The following is a 21,609-nucleotide window of genomic DNA, read 5'->3' on the forward strand; positions in this document are numbered from 1 at the left end:
GGCCTACCTGGCTCTTTGCGCGCTTTTCGGCTGGGAATCGCGGTGGTATGAGTCCGGCCCACTCTCGGACCCAGGAGCCCTGCCGCTCTCGGAGAACTGGCTGCCTGGGCGCAAGGCGCGGGGGGCTGTCCCTTGATGTGTATTCTTAAGAAAGCTAGTAACGTGTTATTTAGATTTAGTTTTCTTTATTTTGAATGTCCCTGTGGTAGCATTTACTAAGTAAAATCTTGGCAACAATATGGAAATGATACATTGTCAGTGTTAAGAAGAAAATCATCATAAGGTTGTACCTAATAAACCTTAGGTTTTATTCCCTAAGATGCAGGCTCAAATGTTATTAAGCATGTTGGTACCTGGCATTGAAAATGTAAGCCCTTAGTGTGAAAGAGTAACTACTTAAATTTAGTTGCAATAAAAAGCCTATAAAAAATCTAATTGAGGATAGTATTGTTAACCTTATTCATGAATGAGTTGAATAACATTTGATGTTAATAGAAACACTGTGTTCTTTTGCTTCCCAGAGTGGAAAGACACATAATGTTTCCTGGTAGACAATTATGATTTATAAGATACATAATGTGCAAGCTTGTTAGATTGCAGGCTGTTACCTGGTATATGACCCTATTTGGGGCCCTGAGATTGTTCATTTAATATCCATCTAGGAGAATTAAACTTTCCATTTATTTTTATTTCTTCCTGCACAATGCTGCCTTGAGACTTCTAATTGGAGCTGGCACATTAACTAATAAGGAAGGATCTAATTCAAAGTCACCTAGACTTTGTAGGTGGATTCTGGGGTACTATAGAAGTGGCGGTAACCAAGACTGAAAAGCAGTGACCTACAAGTAACAAAACAAGTTCCAGCAACATCAGCCTGGGGGGCATGTCCTCCTCCTTGTAAGCATTATGAGAGGCCACCCACATCTAGGCAAGGAATGCTGGGGTGAGATTGTTTATGCAAGGTCTCAGGAAGGAATAGAGAGTGGTATTGTATCTATATTAGCAGTGGTGGGCCCTGGAACTGGGACAGCAGGTGTCCTGGAACAGTACATAGGTCTTGTGTGTGGTGTGAGCAGGAGAGACATAGGTTGGTCCCTTAGGTGTATTTCTGGAGCTAAGACGTGGTTTGTGTTGAGGCCCATGGTGTGTATCATGGAAGGCTATTTGGAGAATAATAAGGTGTGTCTCAAAAGTGAAAAAATAAATGACATGCTGGAAAGCTGATCATGTACTGGCATTCTAAGTTAGACACCTTGGGTCTGGATAAAAAGCTCGTTCTCACAGACATTAAGAGCAAGGCTGAACTTGTACAGAGATATTGTTTGATGGAAAATTACTTGTAATATGTAGTTTTTTAATGTGCCAGTCTATGCAGATACATTTGTGTACTGATTGATTTCTAATGAATAACCTTAACATAGAGTTATATTGAATAACCCAAGTTAATTTCCTAAGGACGAATCTTAGTGAGCACTTACCAGAATTGTGTTATCATTGTGGGATTTTACTGATTTTGATATAGTGATTATAAAAATAATTTATATCTTTCCATAGAGAAAGCAGATCAAAAGCCCAGTGAGGTACTATTTGACCCACTACAGTAGTTATAATTTTAAATGAACTAAAAATAGAAAGTATTGGTGAGAATGTCCACATCAAATTGGAATACTTGTACATCACTAGCAAGGGTGTAAAATTCTATGGAAAATTGTTTTACAGTTCCCTAAAAAGTGAAACAGAAAATTACATTGTGACTCAGAAATTACATTCCTAGGTCTATGCCCAAAAGAATTGAAATAGACGTGAACAGATAACGGTATGACAGTGTCCACTGCCACATTAATCACAGTAGCCAAAAAGTGAAAACCACCAGTGTCCATCAGTGGCTGAATGGATAAACAAAATGTGATACATACATTCAATTAAATATTCTCCAAGCATAAAACTGGAGGAGATTGAAACGTGTCACAGTGTGAACGGACTTTAAAACATGCTAACGGAAATAAACCATGCAGAAAAAGACAAATGTACACTTCCACTCACATGAAGTATCTGGAAAAGGCAAATTCATAGACACCGAAAATAAAGTGGAGAATACCAGGGGTTGGGGGAGAGAAGAATGGAAAATTACTGCTTAATTGATACAGTTTCAGTTTGTGGTAAAGAAAAAGTTCTGGAAATAGGGTTCATGTTTGTAGATCATTGTGAACATCGTTGATGCCCCAGAAGTGTACCTGAGAAATGGTTAAAATGGAGAAGTTTATATGTTATAACACAACAAAAGTTTTTAAAGTGAAGACAAAAATAACCAATTTACAGCAGAATAATTATTTGAGGGCTGATATTCTTCCCTGATGAGCCTAGCCTCATAAATGATTAAGCCTTTGAAAAGGCCACAGCAATGTCAGTGTTAGCTATATTTCCTTTTAACAAAAATAAATGAAATTTGGAATAGAGAAATACAGAAAGAAATAGAAACCTGCCCCCAAATGCCCTTTGTCTTATTACTAAAGAACAGATTTTCATACAAAGGGCCCTGTTTAAAGTACATTTTGTGGGACAGCTTTATTTCCTTACTTTTTTTTAACCAGTTGGCTTCTTTGCACACAGTCCTAAAATTTTTAAAATGAGATTGGCCACATTAAAGAAGAAATATTTTTAATACTTAATGAGGCCTGATGTGCTGTTTCATTTATGAGTTTTTATATAGCTAGGAAATCTCTTTCATTTAAATATGATGAGCTGATTTATTTGCCATATTTTATTATAATATATGGCACATATTACTGTTAATTCATAGTAACCAACCAATGAATAAATAAGGCCATTAAAATAGTTTTGGCAAGTACTTTATTTTTTTAAATACACATCAATTAATGGTGAATTAAAATATGCAATCTATCATTTTCCTCTTTGCTCTAAATATTTTCTCTAATATAAAGATAAAAAATACGTATATTTTCTTTAGTTCTTCCATTTAATGATTTCTTCAGATTTTTTTTTTTTACTTTGGACCATTTTAAAGTATACATCAAAACTTTAAAAGATGGACTTCCATTAATGGTCATAATTTTCTTCCTTTTATCCTCCATGTTGGTTTTTGACAACATGATTGCCCACTTTTTTCTTATATTCCCCTTTAATAAAGTTTTAGCAACCACTCAGCCCGCAGCTGCTATAGACCGTATTTAAACAAATCAGTAGTGATGTTGACCCCCCAAAGCCCCTTAAACAAGCCTGTATTTATAAAATTGAGCAACACCTGTGGTTTGCAACACCTATTCTGAACTTCTAGACGTTCTGCCAAAATGTGATATTTGTATCTATCCTATGAAAAAGGATTTGGTTTGTTAATATAGCAGCATCAAAAGAAACCTAACACTGTCATAGCTTTTAAATGTTTTAAATAAGGAAAGAAAATAGCAATGACTCTATATTATTCCTATAGCCCTTATGTGCTTTTTGACTATGTCTTCAAAAGCATGATTTCCTTTTGTAGAGTTGGTTTTACTGTCCATCTTCCAAATGACAGAAGGGGTTTGATGGAAATTAACGATTCTCAGAGATGAATGTGTCCCTCCCTCCCCACCTTGCTAAGCACTTGCCCTGATGGCCTGTCCTATCTCTTTGCAGTGTTTACTCTGGGCACCAGTCCATCTTGATCCCACCCTCTGAGCTGGAGACCAACCCAGCCTTGTGGCTGCTCGCCGTGAGCCAATACAAAGTGCGGGACACATTCTGCTCTTACTCAGTAATGGAGCTGTGTACCAAGGGCCTGGGCTCACAGACAGAATCCCTCAAGGTAAGCAATCCCGTACCCTGCCTCCTAACCCCCAGTCTGCACTGACGGATGGATGTACTCAGGACAGTCCTACCAAAGAGCCAAGGTTAGGTCTCCCACCTGAGGCTTACAGATTGTTTTCAGGTGCAAAAAGAAGTTTTTAATTGTGCCTAGTTTCCCACTGCCCTGAAGAGTAGTAAACAGGAGTGTAAAACATTTTATTAATGTTTTAAATTCCACTAGTTCTATTTGAAAGATCATAAACTTGCTGTTTGTTTTGTGAGTTAAGTTTTTCAGTGAAGTTTGTCTGATATTGAGTGTTTCAGTAGGGCGATGTGAGGGGGAACCACTCATTTTGGTTGTTCTGGGGACCCGGATTTGGAGGTCTGTACACTCATTGTACCATCAAGTAAACTGTGTGGGTTTTCATAAATATGATACATATATGATTGCTATTAGGTAAGAATAATAGTGTTTACCTCCATGTAAGTATGATAAATGTATTTTCATAGTAAATTATATAGCCTTTAATTCTAGGTAACTGAGAGGAAGTAATCATATGACCTGTTTTGATTATATTCCAAGTACTGTTCACTGTTTGTATGTCTAGTGTGTGTGCCTTTGTATCTTTACAGATTGTGTTTGTGTGTGGTGCATGTGAATTATATACATACAGATATTGAAGCAATACATTGATCATATTTACATTTAGTTTTCCTACTCTCACCTGATGCATTAGGCTTGAACAGAAAAACAAAGTGTAACTTTCATATTGAGTTACATAAATATATAATTATTTAAAGTTAAATATTTATATATGGAAAAGTTACAAAACAATATGTCTATCTATATGACATTGTACAGTGAGTACATTTTTATGGACTATTCCTGTTGGTAGACATATAAGCAACTGAAGTAGAATAATGCCACAATTGAATGATTACCACGCATTTTGCATATTCATGTAACCCACCATAGCTCTCTGAATTAGGAACCAGTATTGTCTCCATTTTAAGGATGAGCAACTTGAGTTCAGGGAAACTAAGCAATCTTCCTGTTTTCCTATACTTGAAAAACTTAGAACCAAATTTTTAATCTCTTGCTCCAGACTCAGCATTGAAAACCCCATACTGTGCTTCTTCTCAAATAATTACATGTATGAACATGTGATTGGTATCACCTATATTTAAATTTTTCTTCTATGTGTGTATTTCCCCCATTCTAATGTTAAAGTTGTCTTGAGGGCTGAGACTACAGCTCAGTGGTGCATCTCCAGATTATGTGCATAAAGCCTTGGGTTCAATACCCAGACCTTGGGTTTCACTTCCTGAAAAAATGAATCTTGAATTATTTGTTTCCCATTGTCAGTTATGTCTCTGCCAAGAACCATCTTGAAGTGTTTGAGGGACCAAATGGTTTCAATACCTAGCTCTGGTTCCCACTATAAGACAACCTTCAGTGATGTCGCTGGCATCCTTCCGCTCAGCTTGGCCCAAGACTTGCTAACTTGTATCAACAAGAGTTTCATGCTCAAGTCATTGAATTCCTCCTTCTGTGATTTTGGCTGGTTTACCTTACTGGCTCAATGTAGCATAGAAACTGAGATGCACTTGTGCTTACCACAGAAACTGAGATGTAGGTGATGAGAATTTATCTGATCTCATATATCTCATGGGGACATAAGTGGAGAGCTATCATTATAATGGTGTACAAACATCTTAGTGTTGCATTCAGGCTGGCCTTGAACACACAGTGATGTTTCTGCCTCAGCCTCCCGAGTGCTGTGATCACAGGTGTGTGCCACCACGCCTGGCATTGTTGCATTCTTAAAGACATAAGTTTTCTCATTTTAGTGCAGTGTGCACTCATTAGTCCATGCTCATGGCGGTGCACACAAAGTCCTCCTTTTCTCCAGACCCTGTGCTTCTGTACCAGAAAGTGATTTTTTTCTACCTTCTTCCTCATAATGCTTCTTGATATTGATTCTTACTGTTGTTTAAAATATGTTTCAAGGGCTTCATTAATGTTTAGAATGTCTGTGTGAATCTTTTGAACACTAACATCCTGCAGTGGTTAGTAATGCATATACCATGGAAATAGAGAGCTGTGTTGAGTTTTCTGCTGCCCCTCTGGGATTTCAGGTGAATGGTTGTCCGGCTTACACCTAGCTGAGCACTTCGAAGGCTGAACTAGTGTCACTGTCCTTATTCCTAGGCACGAGGACTGGACCTGTCAAGAGTAAGGACCTGTGTGGTGGTGGCAGAAGAACGACCTCGAATTGCGCTCACACAGTCATTCTCCAAACTGTTCAAAGACCTGGGCCTCCATCCAAGGGCGGTCAGCACCTCCTTTGGCTGTAGAGTGAACCTGGCAATCTGCTTGCAGGTGAGTTTCACAGAAACCAGTCAGTGCCTGAGTCGAGAGTAACTTTAAATGACAGGTATGCAGCACAGACTTGCCCAACCTTATCTTCCTTGGCTGATGCCTAGAACTGCATCTTTTAATCAAATGCATGTGATTGGTACACACTTGTTTCTTTTTCTTTTGTAATTGGAGGCTCCATTTGTATTCATTATTCATAACTGGCATTCATAACACTTACTCTGTTCTGGAATATTGTAACTTTTGTAACAGGAGTAGCACTTTACCCGGCTGTCTACTGTCAGACTTTTTAAAGATTAGATATTAGAAAAACATTTACTTAATCTCATGCAAGTTAAGAGTAATTGCTGTAGGGAGAATTTGACTATGATAAGCAGGTTTGGGAATTTGCTGCTGGAATAACAGGTTGGTAATGACAAAGCTACACTTTTGTGCTACAGGTATAAGAGAGGCACTCTGGAAATGTAACTCTAGCAAAACATTCAAAACATTCGGGGTTTTTTTTGTCATTACTTCTTAACCATCTTCACTATTTCCTTTCTTTTTTGATCTTTGAATGTAACATAGATCAGTCTGTGGGGATTATTCTATACCAATCATTGCCTGGGTGAGCCTCAAGCTTGTGTTGCTGGACAAGGAGGTGGACCCCTATAATTCCAGCACTCTGGGAAGCTAAGACAGGAGGATCTCAAGTTTGAGACCAACTTGGGCAACTTAGTGAGCTCCTGTCTCAAAATAAAAAATTTTACAAAGGACAGCAGTGTTGCAGAAGCCCTCGGTTCAATCCCTAGTGCTATGGGGGGAAAACAATTTCTTGTCTGTTTCCACCTTGTACACTTTGTGACAGATTCTACTAGACTATGACAGAAAAAGTAGCTGCAAAAAGCTTTTATAAATCTTTTGTGTGGGTGTTCCTATCTTCCTTCCCTTTGATGTAGTATAGTGAGCCCTTCCGGGTCCAGATGGATATATAACAAATACGTGTTGTAAGAATACTAAGTCATAAATTTTTCATAGGAGAGAGTAATATATCCTTTTATAGATGTAATCTCATCAACATGACTACTAAATCTAAAGTTCCTATTACTAGTCAGGAGCTGGGGTCCTATTTTACATTATTAACAGCCTTAAAGTATATTGTACATTTTCCATTTTTTTCTATTCTGAACTCATTTTCAGCCAGATTTTTCTTTTCCAAATGGTTAGTATTAAGTTAGACATACTAAAATGTCTGATAGTACAGATGAATTGACTAAAGTGCATTATACAGGTCAGTCATGGTGGCGCACACCTATAATCCTAGCTACTCACAAGGCCAAAGCAGGAGGATCATAAGTTAAAGGCCAAATAAAAAATTTTAAAAACTAGGGCTGGAGTGTAACTAAGTGGTGGAGCACTTGCCTAGCATGCAGGACCCTGAGTTTAATCCTCAGTATCACAAGGGAAAAAAAAATCCTACAAAGAAACAAGCTCACAGCCTCTTGCCAGGACCATTTGGGTCAGATGTCCTTCAGAATGAACAAGTTTTCTTTTCTTTTAAAAAGGTAACATTGCATATATTCTGTCACATCCCAGTGGGGCACAGAGCAGCTATCCATAACCACTCACATTTATGCAGCTCAGAAGGGTTGATTCATCCATTCTTTAGGTTCCTGTCATCCTAGGTCACGTGTACCACAAACAAATTTAAGATACAGTTCTTGCCATCTTCAAACATATCTCATAGTGGGAAAGATAGTAAACATAGCTTTTTTAAGAGAGTGAATGTAATGTTCTTAGTAAAGAATACAAAGGGATGAGGAATGACTTGAGTATGGGGAAGTATTTTTAGGGCTAGTGGCAGAGGAAGTTCTCTAACAGGTGACATGGCAGCAGTGTGCCATATTTGGGAGCAGTGGAACTACGCAAAAATTTAGGGCAGCAGAAAGCAGAAAAGCCTAGTGGCAGGGCTGGTCACAGAAAACATGTCTTAACTTTTCTCTAGTTGCTGAGACAAATAATTAAAGGGGGAAAGGTTTATTTAGCTCACAGTTTATAGAGGTTTTGGTCCGTAATTGGCTGGCTCCAAGGCAAGGCAGCTTGGCAGCAGGGCATTGCAGAGTAGAACCAGCCCATGGCAAGCAGAAGAAAGCAAGCAAGTAAGGAACCTTAACAGTGTCTTTCTGCCCCTCTTATCTTATCAGTGCTATTCAGGGCGAGTAGCCTTAACACCCTTATTCCTAGTACTCTTCACCCTAGCACTGCACCATTCAATTCCAGCATCACACCCTCTAGTCCAACCACCTATGAAAAAAATCCCACCTTGACCATTTAAAGCTTTAGCCAGGGGTAGGGGGGGCAGCTAAACACAAGCCATAACAAAACATTCGTTTTATATTAATTTTTGCAAAAATAAAAAACATGATGTTGCTTTCAAACAAGCAGAGCAGATGCAGCTCAACATCTGCAGGGCAAAATCCCATCTCTTATTCCCCATCGTATTTCTGTGGATCTTGGTACAATAAATGTGAAATAATAAAAAATAATCTGAAATGTTTCTGAGTTTTATATGTTTAATTTCTTTTTTAATAAAAAAATTTTAAAAACAAAAATCAGACAATACAAATTAGCTGATAGAGAAAAATAGTAATCACAATTCCATCTACCCAGAGATCATTACCATTAATCATTTGATGCACAAAATTTAAAATGTAAAAACTTAAAATATTTTGTGTGTTTCTAGCTTAATACCTAAATGTTTAAAGGCATTGAAAATTTTACATTTTTCTCTTTGGAGCACCAGAATCATGTGAAATCCCTTAGTGGGAGTATTTGTTTGCAGTTGGTTTGTTTTTTGTTTTTTTTTGTTCGTTTGGAGTTTTTTTGTTTTCTTGTTTTGTTTTGTTTTTTTCCGGTACTGGGAATCAAACTCATGACCTCACGCTTGCCAGTCAGGCGCTGTGCCACTGAGCTAAATCCCCAGCCGGTTCATTGTTTTTGAAAGTGTGGTTTTCTGCATTGCTTTGTTTGCCCTCTTCCTCCACAAACTTTCGGTGTGATTCTGAAGTCCAGGTAGAGCAGCCCCATTAGAAGAGGGAAGAGATTTTTATCTCTGTGGTATAGGTTGTTGATTAATCAAAGAGCACAACTGGGACAGTATTCTACAGAATTAATGGTCTGGCTTCTCAGAGGATTTCTTAGTCTTTGGAGAAAGCTGTTCTGTAGCACACAGGTTGTCTTTGTTGTAGAACTTTATAGGCCTGATGGTGGTAATGTGCAGCATTGAACCCTTGACAGGGAAACCATATGCATGTGGCCAGTGCTGCTCAGCCACTGCGGTGCACTCTTGTTTTCATCTGACATACGACACCTTAAAGCTATGCAGAGGAAAATTAGGTGTTTGTTTTTACTTGGAAAATAGCCTTCCTTAATAGTGCTCTGCTTTTTCACTACCCTGCATCAGGCATAGCTCTCCCTGCTTTGTCCAACTTTATACTAAAGTACTTTTTCTGCCATGTCCTCATCCTTTGTGCCTTTTCTTCCTGGCTTCCAGACTTCCACTGTTCTGCACCTGAAATGGATTATACCCCACCCTCACATACCTCTCCTCCAGCTCCCCTAAGAACACTTTTCCGTTTCCTCCCCTTATAAGGATTTTTTCCTGTGAATTCCCATGGTTCTTCACCCCTTGCACTTAACTCCACACTTTCTACCACATCCTAGAGTTATTCACTGAGGACTCTCTGCAGGCACAGAACCCTCTCTCTCCATTACAGTCATTCTGATGGTGGATGCATTTGGTAAAAGTCCTGAAATTTGATTGCTTTAACCCCCAGTCTTATGCATTTAAGTAGGAGTTGCATAAATTAAATGAATACTTATTTGGTTAGTCTAGTCCCCTGTGTAAGAAGTACATGGCACTACTGAACTTTCTCCAAAGTGAACTGTGATGTGAACCTCCACCAAATAAAAACCCAGTTATTATTTGTAACACTTCCTGCAAATGAAAACCAAGGGTGTACTGCTTTTCAAGTTTCTAATAGCATTTTCAGCTCAAATGGGGAGGAGGAAAAATCCACACTAGGAAAAAAACAACAAGAGAAAATCTACCAGTACATCCCTTAACAAATGCATTGAAGCCTTCAATTCAGGGAGCATCTAATAACAGCCTCCTATACTCGTGCAGGGTAAAATTTAGTCCTTTCATTTTAATGAGAGAGCAGTTAAGGCCCAGAGAAATTAAATGAGCTTTCCTAATTGATAGAGGTATGAACTAAAAAGCAAAGGAAATTTAAAAGTATGAGCCATTTGTTATTTTTAGGAATGACACCTCCCAGAAACATTAGCTATAAAAATGACATAAATTCAGTTTGCTGAATTTATGATAAAAGTGGACATTACAAAAATCAAATTGTGATTTTTGAGTTTAATTAGCTTTATCATAAATTCTTTTAGTACTGTTAAATAGTGTCACTTGTTTATTAACCTCTGTCAGAGAAGATATTTCTCACAGGCACAGTTATTCTTCAGAAATATAAGAAGGGAGTCAGAGAAAAGATAACAAAAGAACAGTTCAGAGACATAATGGCCAAGATCAATAAGAAATGTCAACCCCCAGATTCTAAATCTTAATGAGCTCTAAGCAGAGTAAATAAAAAGAAAACACTCCATAGACACATCGCTGTGAAAATGCTGAGAGCCTATGATAAAGAGGGATTCTTAAAGTGATGTAGAAATAAAGACATTTACAGAGACAGAGATAATAAGAATATACCAAGTTCACATCAGAAGTGAAAACAGTGGAATGGTTTAGTCAAGATGCTAAAAAGAGCCTGCCTCCTGTCAACTATATCACCTTAATAATCTAATCACCTTTCAGAAGCCCCACCTATGAGTACATGAGACTTTGGGAAGACACCTAGATATACACTGTAACATTCCACCCCTGTCCCCTAAAAGACTTGCATACCTCTTTATGCAGATGTATTTAGTCCAACTTTAAGAGTTGCCAAAATTTTAACAGTTCTAACATGGCTGAAAAGTCCAAAGTCTCTTCTGAGACTTGAGGCAAACTCTTAAGCTGTCAGTCTCTGTAAAATTGAGAAAGTAAAAACTGCCAACATACAATGGCCCAGGATAAACATTTCCATTCCAAAAGGGAGAAATAGAAGGATAGAAAAGAAAGGCATCAAAACAAGTCCAAAACCCAGCCGGACAAACATCAAATCCTGTAGAGCCATCTTTAGCACCCTACTGAAGATGTCAGATGTGAGCCCTGCATGTCCCAGGCAGCTCTGCCCATACACCATTGCTGGTTGCAGCCCTCATAGCTTCTCTTTGGGGGCAACTCCATTCACTGCCTGCAGCTTTCTACAGATGTTTCATATTCATGGCTTCTCCAAATTCTAGGGTCTCTTTTGGCTTTACTCTCACAGCTTTACATACTATTCCCTCGGGGAAGCTGCCTAGTCTCCCAAGCCTTCTTCTGAAATTGGGGTGGAAATTTCTTTCACCTCATAATTCTTGTATTCTTGGCACCAGGTGGATGATGCCATTGTCTCTTACCAGCTCAAGTAATAGCTAGGCCCCCTTCCATCATGGCTGTGGAGACCTCTGAGTATCAGAATGCCTGAACTCTATGAAATATTTCCTCCTTCAGCCCAGAAAGAACAGAGTTCCCTGGGACTCTCTTCTCAGAGCAGAGCCTTTAACTTTTGCTAGTAGAATGTCAGGCCTATTTTTGAGGATGTTCTCAACACATCTTTTGTATGTCCTGATCCAAAGTACTTGTGTTTCTAATCTTTTTCGGGGACTTTGCTCTGGAAGACACCATCTTGGCAAACCCTTTCCCTCTGGGAAAATTAAAAACTTTTTTTTTTTTTGATACCAGGAATTGAACTCAGGACCTTGTGCTTGCCAGGCAGGCGCTTATGCCACTGAGCTATATCCCTGGCACTTTAAATGGGCTTTTGGGTCCCATTTCTCAGTAAAAGCAATAAATAATACCCTTGCTAAAGCCAAATATTTGGGCTACTTTGAAATTTCTTCTGCCATATAGATTGTCCCACCACACTTAATCTCAGTCTCCTGCAAATTCTTAGGACATGAGCAAAATGTAGATACATTTTCTACCATAGGATAACCCACATAACACATAAGCCTAGAGTCTCAACTGCCAGTGGAGTTCTGGTTCCCATCTGAAACCTTTTGAGCAGTCTTTACTGTCAGCCTTTTTATCCATACTTCTGGTTTTCCAATCTCTGATCAAAATTTCTCATCAAGCTTGGCTTCTAGCGTTCTAAGGTTTCTCCAGCCAGATTCTCCAAACCATTGTTCCCACAAGCAAGTTTCAAAGGCTTCTAAATCATGTGCCTAGGTAGTTGTAGTACCAAGCCCACTCCTAGTACCAAAATCTATCTTAGTCACTTTCTTATTTCTGGAACACAACACCCACAATTTAGAGGAAAGGTTTATTTGGCTCATCTTTTTAATGTATAGTTGACTGGCTCTAAGGCAAAAAGGCATAATGGAAGCAACTCTCAGAGGAAAGCTGCCCCCATTGTGACAGCCAGGAAGCAGAGAGAGAAGGCAGGACCCAGGAAAGAAGATGTGTTCTTTTGGTCATCCCCCCTAGTAACCCATCTCTTTTGATCAGACCCTACTTCCTAGTAGCAAGTAAACTATACGGTTCCAATAATCTAATCCCCTTTCAAAATCCCCATACCTGAATATATGAGGCTTTGGGGGAATATCTATGTAAAATTATTACAGTGGCATAGTACAGTGGAAAAATTGGAGAAGAAAGGAAATGAACAAAACAGCTGAATTAAAAGCAGAGATCTCTAGATGTAAAATGACTCAACTACATACTGTTTACCAGAAACACACTTCAGTATAGCCTGATAAATTGAAAGTCAGTGCCAAGTTCTTATAAGACTGGTGTGGATGTATTACTAGCAGATCTACCAAATCTAAAGCATTATGAAAGAAGATGATGATACTTTATGATGTCAGTTCATCAGTAAAGCAAAATTTTCTAAGTGTATGTGCACCTCAAAACTGAGCTCCAACATACATGAAGCAAAATTGACAGAAATGAAAGGAGAAAGACAAATTCAGGCCTGGTTGGAGATTTTACTACCTCTCTATTATCAATTCATAAAATATATCAATAAACACATAAAGGAGAAATCAGTAAACATATAAAAGAGTTGAACACATAAGTTGATCTAACTGGCTTTTGAAGAACACTGTGTCCTATTTTTCTGTCTTCTGTTTTACTCTTTATTTTTATGTGTATATTTTGTGTTTCTCACATAAGAGAAACCATGTGCTATTTAAGCATGTGAAGTAAAAAGAAGTTTAAATACTTCCCAAAATTACCTATCCTCTTGTTTCAAAAAATATTTTCATATATATGCTGATTTCTTTCATTTTTTCTACTAATTTATCTTAGTTCATTGAAGAGAAAGTTCTGTGTTATTACCTGTTTCTTATAAGAACCCCTTTGGTATATGTCTTTTACTCTGAGTAAGTGCTTTGAAGATGATGATACACAGTGTATTAACTATTGTTATTTTCTTATTTCTTAGGAAATTTTATTTTTTTCATAAGATAAAAAAACATAGTACCCAACTGTTATGGGTTGAATTGTGCCTACCCATGTCCTCCAAATTAGCGTATTGAAGTCTTAACCCCTCATGTGACTGCGTTTGGAGACAGGACATATAAGGAGGTAATAAAGGGTAAATGAGGTCATAGTTGTGAGACCCTAATCCTATATGATTGGTGTCCTTATGAGAGGACAAAAGATCAAGGTCACTCACTCTGTGTACACATGGAGGAAGGATCGTGTGAGCACACAGAAAAGACAGCCATCTGCAGGCCTGGGAGGTGCCCTCTCCAGAAGCTGACCATGCTGACACATTGTCAGCCCCCTAGCCTCCAGAACTACAAGACAATAAAGCTTCTGTGACCTAAGACTCCCAGCTTATGGTATTAGTCACATCAGTGGAGTATGATACCAATATCTGCAAAGTTGACATTTTCCCCAAATGTACATAGCATCTTCCCCCAAAAAAGAATTAAAGCAGTTTCGATGGATATTGAATGACTGCAGTCACACAGAGTGTATTCTGTGTCCATAATGGAATTATAGAACTCAATAACAGTAAGTGGCTGGAAAATCCCCAGCTATTTACAAATTAAACAGTATGCTTCTAATAAGGCATAGATAAGAGAAATCACAGTAAAAATTGGGCAACACTTGAAACAGGTTGTTTCAAGCAACCTTCCCTCCTGCTATTCTGGCCTCTCCCTGTTCACTGCTACAGTTCATCTACCCTGCCTCTAGGTACACAATGCCTGCCTGACTTCCATCCAGATCTGCTTCCCTTTTGGTCTTTTTGTACCTTTCATCTTACTGGACTGACCACCTTGATTCCTCTTTTCCAAGTTTGTGCTGTCCAAGTTGATCTCCAGTTAGCTCATCCTTCCCATAGTCTTGTCTAATACCCATTTACAAGCCTCTTACAAATCATGTATCTTTTTCATGTTTGTATCTCCAGTTTCTGCCACAAGATTTTGCATGCAGTGAGTATATCATAAATGTTTCCCTGAAGAATGAAGAAGCCAGTAGATTGCTGGGTGAGGGAAGTACTGCATGAGGACTAGGAATGAGTCTTGCAGCTCAGACAGTGTGCCAAGCAGAAGTGAGCACTTGCAAAATCTTACATCTAAAAAGGAAAGTCATGCTGTTCAAATCAGTGTGCTAGCACGTGGTCGCTTCCTCATGCACTTCGCACACACCTGTTGAGAGTCCACTCTTTGCCATGTATTATTGCCAACCATGGAGGAGACAGGAAAGCAGTTACCAAACATCTTGTCCTTATGTACCTCCTCACTCATAGGAGAGGCAGTCATTAACCACAGGTTGTGCAGATGATCCTGTCTGGCTGTGGAACATGGTCTGGTGTGGCCCATGGACACCTGGCCTCTTTGGGACTTATGTAAGCAAATGCTGACTTGTGCTAAATTCCCAAAACTGAGTTAGAGGTGGCAGGAGCAAGGGGGAAGTGTCTTCTAGCCCGGGAAGCTGTGAGGGTGAAGACCCTGCCACAGAACATTTAGAAGAGACCTGGTTGGCTACAAGAGAGAGGGACACAGGATTGTAATAAGTTTTCCTGTTCTGAGCCCAATATCGGTGAGGATTTGTTATAGGGTGTGGAGTAGGGGCAGGTCATAGGGAAACAGCTTGAAAAGGTCATATGGAATACACCACTGAAGCCCTTCTCAGTTGTAGCATTTCCAGAGCTCACAACTTCATGAGAATAGAGAAATGCTTTTGTAAATTGGAATACAGAGAAGTAGTCAAATTTTGTAGCTTTCTCCTTTTAATCTGAAGTTTATATAGAGACAATTTGTGCTTTTTCTCATCTCAGACATCTACTACACTATGTAAACGCTCGTATCAGTCCTTTGGAATTGCTAATTTCATACATTTCTATTCAGTTTATTACTAAGTGTTAAGAGTAGATAATACTAGTCACTGAATCAGAGTAGTAAAGAGTTCATTGTTAAAATAAGTGTTGCTTCACTTGTCCATGCTGGTATTTCAGATGTGAGTCTACATGTCTCTTGCTGAGATTTAAATGTATTTACTTAGGAGATCAGAATATAGCTCATTGATACAGCACTTACCTATTGTAATACTTTTATATCAATGAACAAATGAAATGTGGTATTCATAACCTTTTTATTATACAGTTGAATTTTAAAATAAATTGGTTTTTTTGATTAATGTAACTTTAAATTTCAAAACTGCTTTATCCTTGTATCTAAACAGAAATTTGGAGGGCTGGGGATTTAGCTCAGTGGCACAGCACCTGCCTGGCAAGCGCAAGGTTGTGAATTTGATTCCTGGTACCAGGAAAAATAAATAAATAAATAAACAAATAGTAATTTTGTTTTCCCCCTGGATCTTTTTGCAAATATTTGGTGATCTTTAAATATTTAGGGGCATTTGTATGTATTAGGGACCTCCTTATTTAAGGGCATCCAGACATACAGTTTTCAGCAATGCGAAGATGTTTTTAAATTTACATTCCCTAATAGGAATCTTTTTTTTTTTTTTTTTTTTTGGTACTGGGAACTGACCTTGCACTGGGAACAGGACCTTGCACTTGCCAGGCTTGCCTTTGTGCCGCTAAGCTGTATCCCTGACTCCTCTAATACGAATCTTTAACACTGTTAACCTTAGAGTTTTGGGGGCTGGGGATTTCAGAAAACCTTAGAGTTTTTGAAATTGGGGAACATCTGTAATTTAACTCTTCTTGTGTGGCCTCTTCTTCATTAGCATGTAGACCTACAGGGCCCCCAGTCACTGTGTTGTCTCTACATGTAGATAAGAAAATGAAGCTCAGTTATACAGATTTTAAACTGTTCCTTGTTTTTAAAAACTATCTTGAGCAATTATAACAAAGCTTGTGAATTAGGATAATGTAGAGATGACATTGGCTTATTTTTCCCAATTAATATTTAGGTTTCAAGTAACTGTAAAGGAAATTATTTAGTCCAGTGCATTTGGCTTAAATATATCCAGTGAAAGTCCAGTGAGCCCTCAAGGTATGCAGTGTGTTATGAACTCAATTATGTTTTGTTCATGCCCCTTTTTTAAAAAAAAAAATGGTGAGAGATAACGGTAATTATGACAACTAAATAAATGACAGAACAGAATCCACGGTTTTTTAAATCTTGAACTATTGCTTGTTTTTAAAGACTTGGTTCTGTTTTGAATGGTGATAAATTATTCAGATAGTGAATAGTACCCCAGAGAAAAGACGACCATTTAACTCTTTTATTGTTGCTACCTCTGGTGTCTCCTAGTGAATGTCCTCCTAGAGAGTGTGGGTTGGTGGGAAGCCAGCCACAGTGATCAGTTGTGCAGGAGTCAGTGATCCAGGAGTCAATGAAAGATCTTCTTTCTCTACTTTTCTGGGAATATTTGGAAAAGATACCTGTATTAGCTACCTTGTAGACTTGGAACAAAATACCAAATACTCACAACTTGACGGAAGAAAGATTTATTTTGGGTCACAGTTTTAGAGGATTTAGTCCAGGGTGACCTGGCTCAAAGACAGAAATGACCCAATAGAATGCCTGACAGAAGACAGCAGCTCACCAATAGCAGCCAGGAAGCAGAGCACAGAGAGCAACGATGATCAGGAATGCACCCAGGTCACACCCTCAGTGACGCCCTCTCCCAGCCAGGCCCCACCTCCTCACGACACATTCAGCTGAGAACTCACCAGTAGTTTAACCCACCATTAGTGCACCCGTCATCGGGCTGCCTTTCAGAGCCGCACCTCTGAACACAAGCTTCCAGGGGACATTTCAGATCTAAAACTTCACAGTTTGTATGTGGCCTGGGGACAAACCCACTGTACCCGAGGAGTTTCTGAAGTTTTCCTGTGATGCTGATATAGGTGTTTAATATTGGGAGAAGGCATGTGCCAAAACCACGAAGGCCATGAGAAGATGGAAACTGATGTGTCGCTGTTTGGGGTCCAGAAGCGGTGCTGGTTGTGGGCGCAGGATGCTAACCTGGGCAGAGATTCCTCGTACAGTTGCTGAGCTAACCCATGTAGGGGTTTGACATTTGGTTCCTGTGTACTTGAAGTGTATTTCTGTCTCTTTTTTTAAACCAGTCTTGAAGATGGGCGGAGCTAAGTATGCTTATTTTAGTGTAAAAGCTTCCATGTTCTGCTTCCTTATCACAACTGAAAATTTTAAATTATTTCAATGAAGGGACAGCCAATAGATGTAGCTAATAAAATTTGTACCCCACCTCCTCCGAAAGGAACTCAAAAACATAAAATCAAACTCTGCCATAATGCCATCCACCTCATTTACTAAAAAATGACTCAAATCACATGTCCATGGTTAGTCATCTATTATTCTCTCTTCTGTTGCTCTGTGGATATGTTGACATCTTTTTAAAATTTTTTTGAGCCTTTAATGTACAGTGATTAATTTTAACGATTTCCATATTTGACATTGTTTTTGATCTTCTTTTTACTTTGTTCCCTGCTTTCTGCAATCTCCTTCCTACCCTCCCTCTTCATACCATCTTTAATTGTTGGATTGTTCTGTTCGTGTGTCCACGTCTGTGTGTGTCATTTATGTTTTGTTTCCTTTTGGCCTGGTGTTCTCTCCTTTCTGCTTGTTCCCACCTTCCTGCTGCTGTAGCCCCACAGGCTGTGGACACTGGCCGAGCAGGTAGGGGACTTTTCGTCACACCAGTGCCTACCTCCCTATAGCCTCCTGCCTTGCCAGCTTCCAGCAGTGAGACAGACTGGAGGTTGAGTGCAGAGATTGAGGATCTGTAGGCCCTGTGGTCAGGAGTACTGACCACCAGGGTGATGTCCCTGCTTGGATCTCTTCCAATGTTCACATGTGTGACAGATACTGTATTTCCATTATGGATGACTAGTACTTTCCTTGCCCATTTTTGAATACATGTCCATTTTCCATCATTTCCCACTTTTAGTGACCTGTTTTCTGATTTGCTTATTTTTTAATTGACCATATGTTTTTAATTGATTATGTGTTTTTTGCATTATTCAGAACATCAAACCAGTTCTTCACTCAATACTAGTCTGTAACACAGCCTCACTGAATAATCCTAAGTTAGAGAGAACTTTCTTTGCCTTCCACTAGCACTATTGGTATCACCTGAGGATTTGCATGTGCTTTTCTTTTTCCCTATCTTAGTGGTAAGATATCAGTGGCCAAAGTTATTGAGAAGTAGACCATGTTTTAATGCAATGGTCTTAATTTGTTTTTCCCTTTTATATGTAAGTGTACCTTTAACACAAAATTGAGACATTACCTGAAAATTTTTAATGTAGTTCTTCAAAGACGTTCTGAGGAGCTTCCCTTTTTGGCAGATATGTTGTGAGTTCCATCTTTTTCCAACCAACGTATTATATTGCCTTCCTAAGAACTGCATGTGAAAGGGGATTTGTGGTAGCCTTAAGAATGTTACTCTCACGTGTGCAAAGATTGCTGGTCAGAAGTCACCTAGCATGTCCTTAGAAGGGATTTTGCTGCCTGGATAAGATATCTGACTGCTGCAGACCTCAAGGTTCTGCCCAGTTGACATGGATAAACGTGCAGCCTCCCTGACTCACATCACAAAAATAACGTCCTGAGGCTGAAGAAATAAGGCATAAGTAGAACTAAAAGGAAAAACTAATTCTCTCTTCTGTCCTCCTGCTTGATAAGTCACGTGTCTGCTTCAGTATCCTGAGCTCTAAAAATACATCTTTTTGGAGGCATGTTGTAAAAATCTCTCAGCAAATACTTTACATCCTTGACACCCAGCTTTTGCAGCCAAACCTTTCTCTGGGGGGATTCAGCCACCTTTTACTTGATAAAACATGTGGCATGCCTCTTTTCTTTCATGTATATGACGGGTAGTCAAGCTGTATGAAAGTCCAGGATTGTCTTATTAATGTGCTGCTTGGGGGATTTAAATTATCCAAGTAAAAGTTAACATGTCACTCCCCACCACAGCTTAAGATTTCAGTAACAAAATGCTTCCCAGCTCGCACAGAACCCAATTTCCTTTCACATAATTTTGAGTTAACCATGCTCTGTCCTTGCTTGCAGGGAACCTCGGGACCTGACCCCACCACTGTCTACGTTGACATGAGGGCCCTGAGACATGACAGGTACAGTACGCTGGTGGGTTTCTCCGTTCCTTTTTTTTTCTTCTTCTTGGTGGCCCACATGCAGATACTCATTTTGAAGGAAGAGAAGCGGAAATGTTTACCTACTTGAAGTATAACTATCCGATGGAGTAAGGTGGTAGAGTTAGTCAAGTTGGCTCAAGCTTTGCAGGTGTAAACTTCGCTGCATGATAGCTGTGCTGTGACCAAGTTGCTTGATCTGTAAAGCTAAGCAGAAGGCAGGCCCTTGGTCTTTTTCCTTGGCCATTTTAGTGAGTGCCATTTTGCACCTCACGCAGTATTACCATTCTGCTCACATTTCTTTACATGAACTGAAACGTTTTGTGAAGGAGTTTCCATGAAAAGTTAACATAGAAGTGAAGTTATTATTTCTGTGTAGATTCTTAAACAGTTTATGAGCAAGACTAAAAAGTATTACTGGGATCTGTAAGGATACATCAGGAAAAGAGATTTAGGGTATGGGGGGGGGGAGCAACATGAGAAAACTTTTGCAGAGACTGCCTCAGCAGGATGACCTGCCAAAATGTTCAAGGGGAAAGGTACTTCTATTGGCACTGCAGATGTTCTTTGTTGAAATGGATTGTGTTCAGTTAGGTGATGCTGGAGTTGCCTAGGTGCAGCTCCTTCTGTGAAGTGCAGGCCTTGGTATGTGGCATCCTCTTGCAAAGATTGTCAGCATGTTCTTAGTCAGTATGTTGCCATATGGCCAGTGGTGCACTTTTTACCCTACATTTTCACATTCACTCACCTGCCAACACTGTCATTGTGCCACAGTGAAAACATAGGCATAAACAGAGCAAGAGTGGTGTTGTGGGGACCTATCCCTGCCTGAGCAAGTGGCAGCGGGCACATGCTTTCCAGGGATAAGAGCTGCTGGCTTCTGTGTGCATGAATGTGTTGGGCCAGGCTGTGCCCATGAAAAGGAGTCGTGAAACTGCTGGCCATGAGGGCCATGTGGTGTCCACTCAGCCAGATGGTCATCACTGTATCCTCTCGTCAAAGGCTCTCCACAGGATATTTGTGCCCCTGGCGGACACCTGGCTAGGGATGCTGCTAAACATTCTTCAGTGCACAGAAAAACAGTAGTAGTGCCATGACTAAGAAGCCATACACACACATCCCCATGTCACACTTACAGATTGCCTGCCTGGGCTGGTAGCCCTGTTAGACCCTCTTGGTGAAAATACTACCTGTTCTGCAGTTGTACAATTACAGAATTTTGGAGAGGCCATGTTGTACGAGCCCCTCACTAGGCAGTTAGCATTGAGGACCAAAAGAAGAGTAAACAACTTTCCCCCAGCCCTGCCCCCTGCGAAGGTTGCCAGGCATAGTGTAGCAAAGTTCAGGCTGGAACATTTTCAAACTTCAGAAACTTGGAGAAGTTAAATACTTGTGCCAGGGGTGTATCATTTCCCAAATAATAAGTGAATATAAAAAATCTACTTTACTCTCTATAAGTTATTTGAAAATTAATCTTATAAGTGTCTTACTTCCTCAAGGAGTGAGCAATAGTCCATCACAGAATACTTGTTTCAGTAGGACTTATGTCCTCAAATGTATAAGAGGAAATATTGCAATGCAGTGGTGGCTCAAACCTACTCAGTTTTGGACCATAAATCTCTGTGTTAGGAGTACCTTGGAAATCAGAGAAGGTTAAAAGTTGGGATGTAAAGGCTTTTCTTTCTTAAAGAGAACTAAACATCTTAAGAAACTACC

The 21,609-nt window shown here is 39.4% G+C and overlaps 1 protein-coding gene across 4 annotated transcripts in view; it reads left to right on the plus strand.

The window, feature by feature from the left end:
- Dip2c (disco-interacting protein 2 homolog C) overlaps nucleotides 1-21,609 on the plus strand; it is a 221,672-nt gene that overhangs the window by 175,383 nt on the left and 24,680 nt on the right. For 2 of the 4 annotated variants that reach the window (XM_013504713.1, XM_013504715.1), the window contains 4 exons: nucleotides 3,634-3,802; nucleotides 5,996-6,166; nucleotides 18,389-18,418; nucleotides 19,814-19,875. In XM_013504713.1, the coding sequence (XP_013360167.1) occupies nucleotides 3,634-3,802; nucleotides 5,996-6,166; nucleotides 18,389-18,418; nucleotides 19,814-19,875 (432 nt within the window). The remainder of the gene's footprint in view (nucleotides 1-3,633; nucleotides 3,803-5,995; nucleotides 6,167-18,388; nucleotides 18,419-19,813; nucleotides 19,876-21,609) is intronic. The other 2 variants (XM_013504714.1, XM_013504716.1) reach the window with 1 other exon arrangement.

The sequence above is a fragment of the Chinchilla lanigera genome, unplaced genomic scaffold, assembly GCF_000276665.1.
Source record: "Chinchilla lanigera isolate Chin_1 unplaced genomic scaffold, ChiLan1.0 scaffold00091, whole genome shotgun sequence".
Taxonomy (NCBI): domain Eukaryota; kingdom Metazoa; phylum Chordata; class Mammalia; order Rodentia; family Chinchillidae; genus Chinchilla; species Chinchilla lanigera.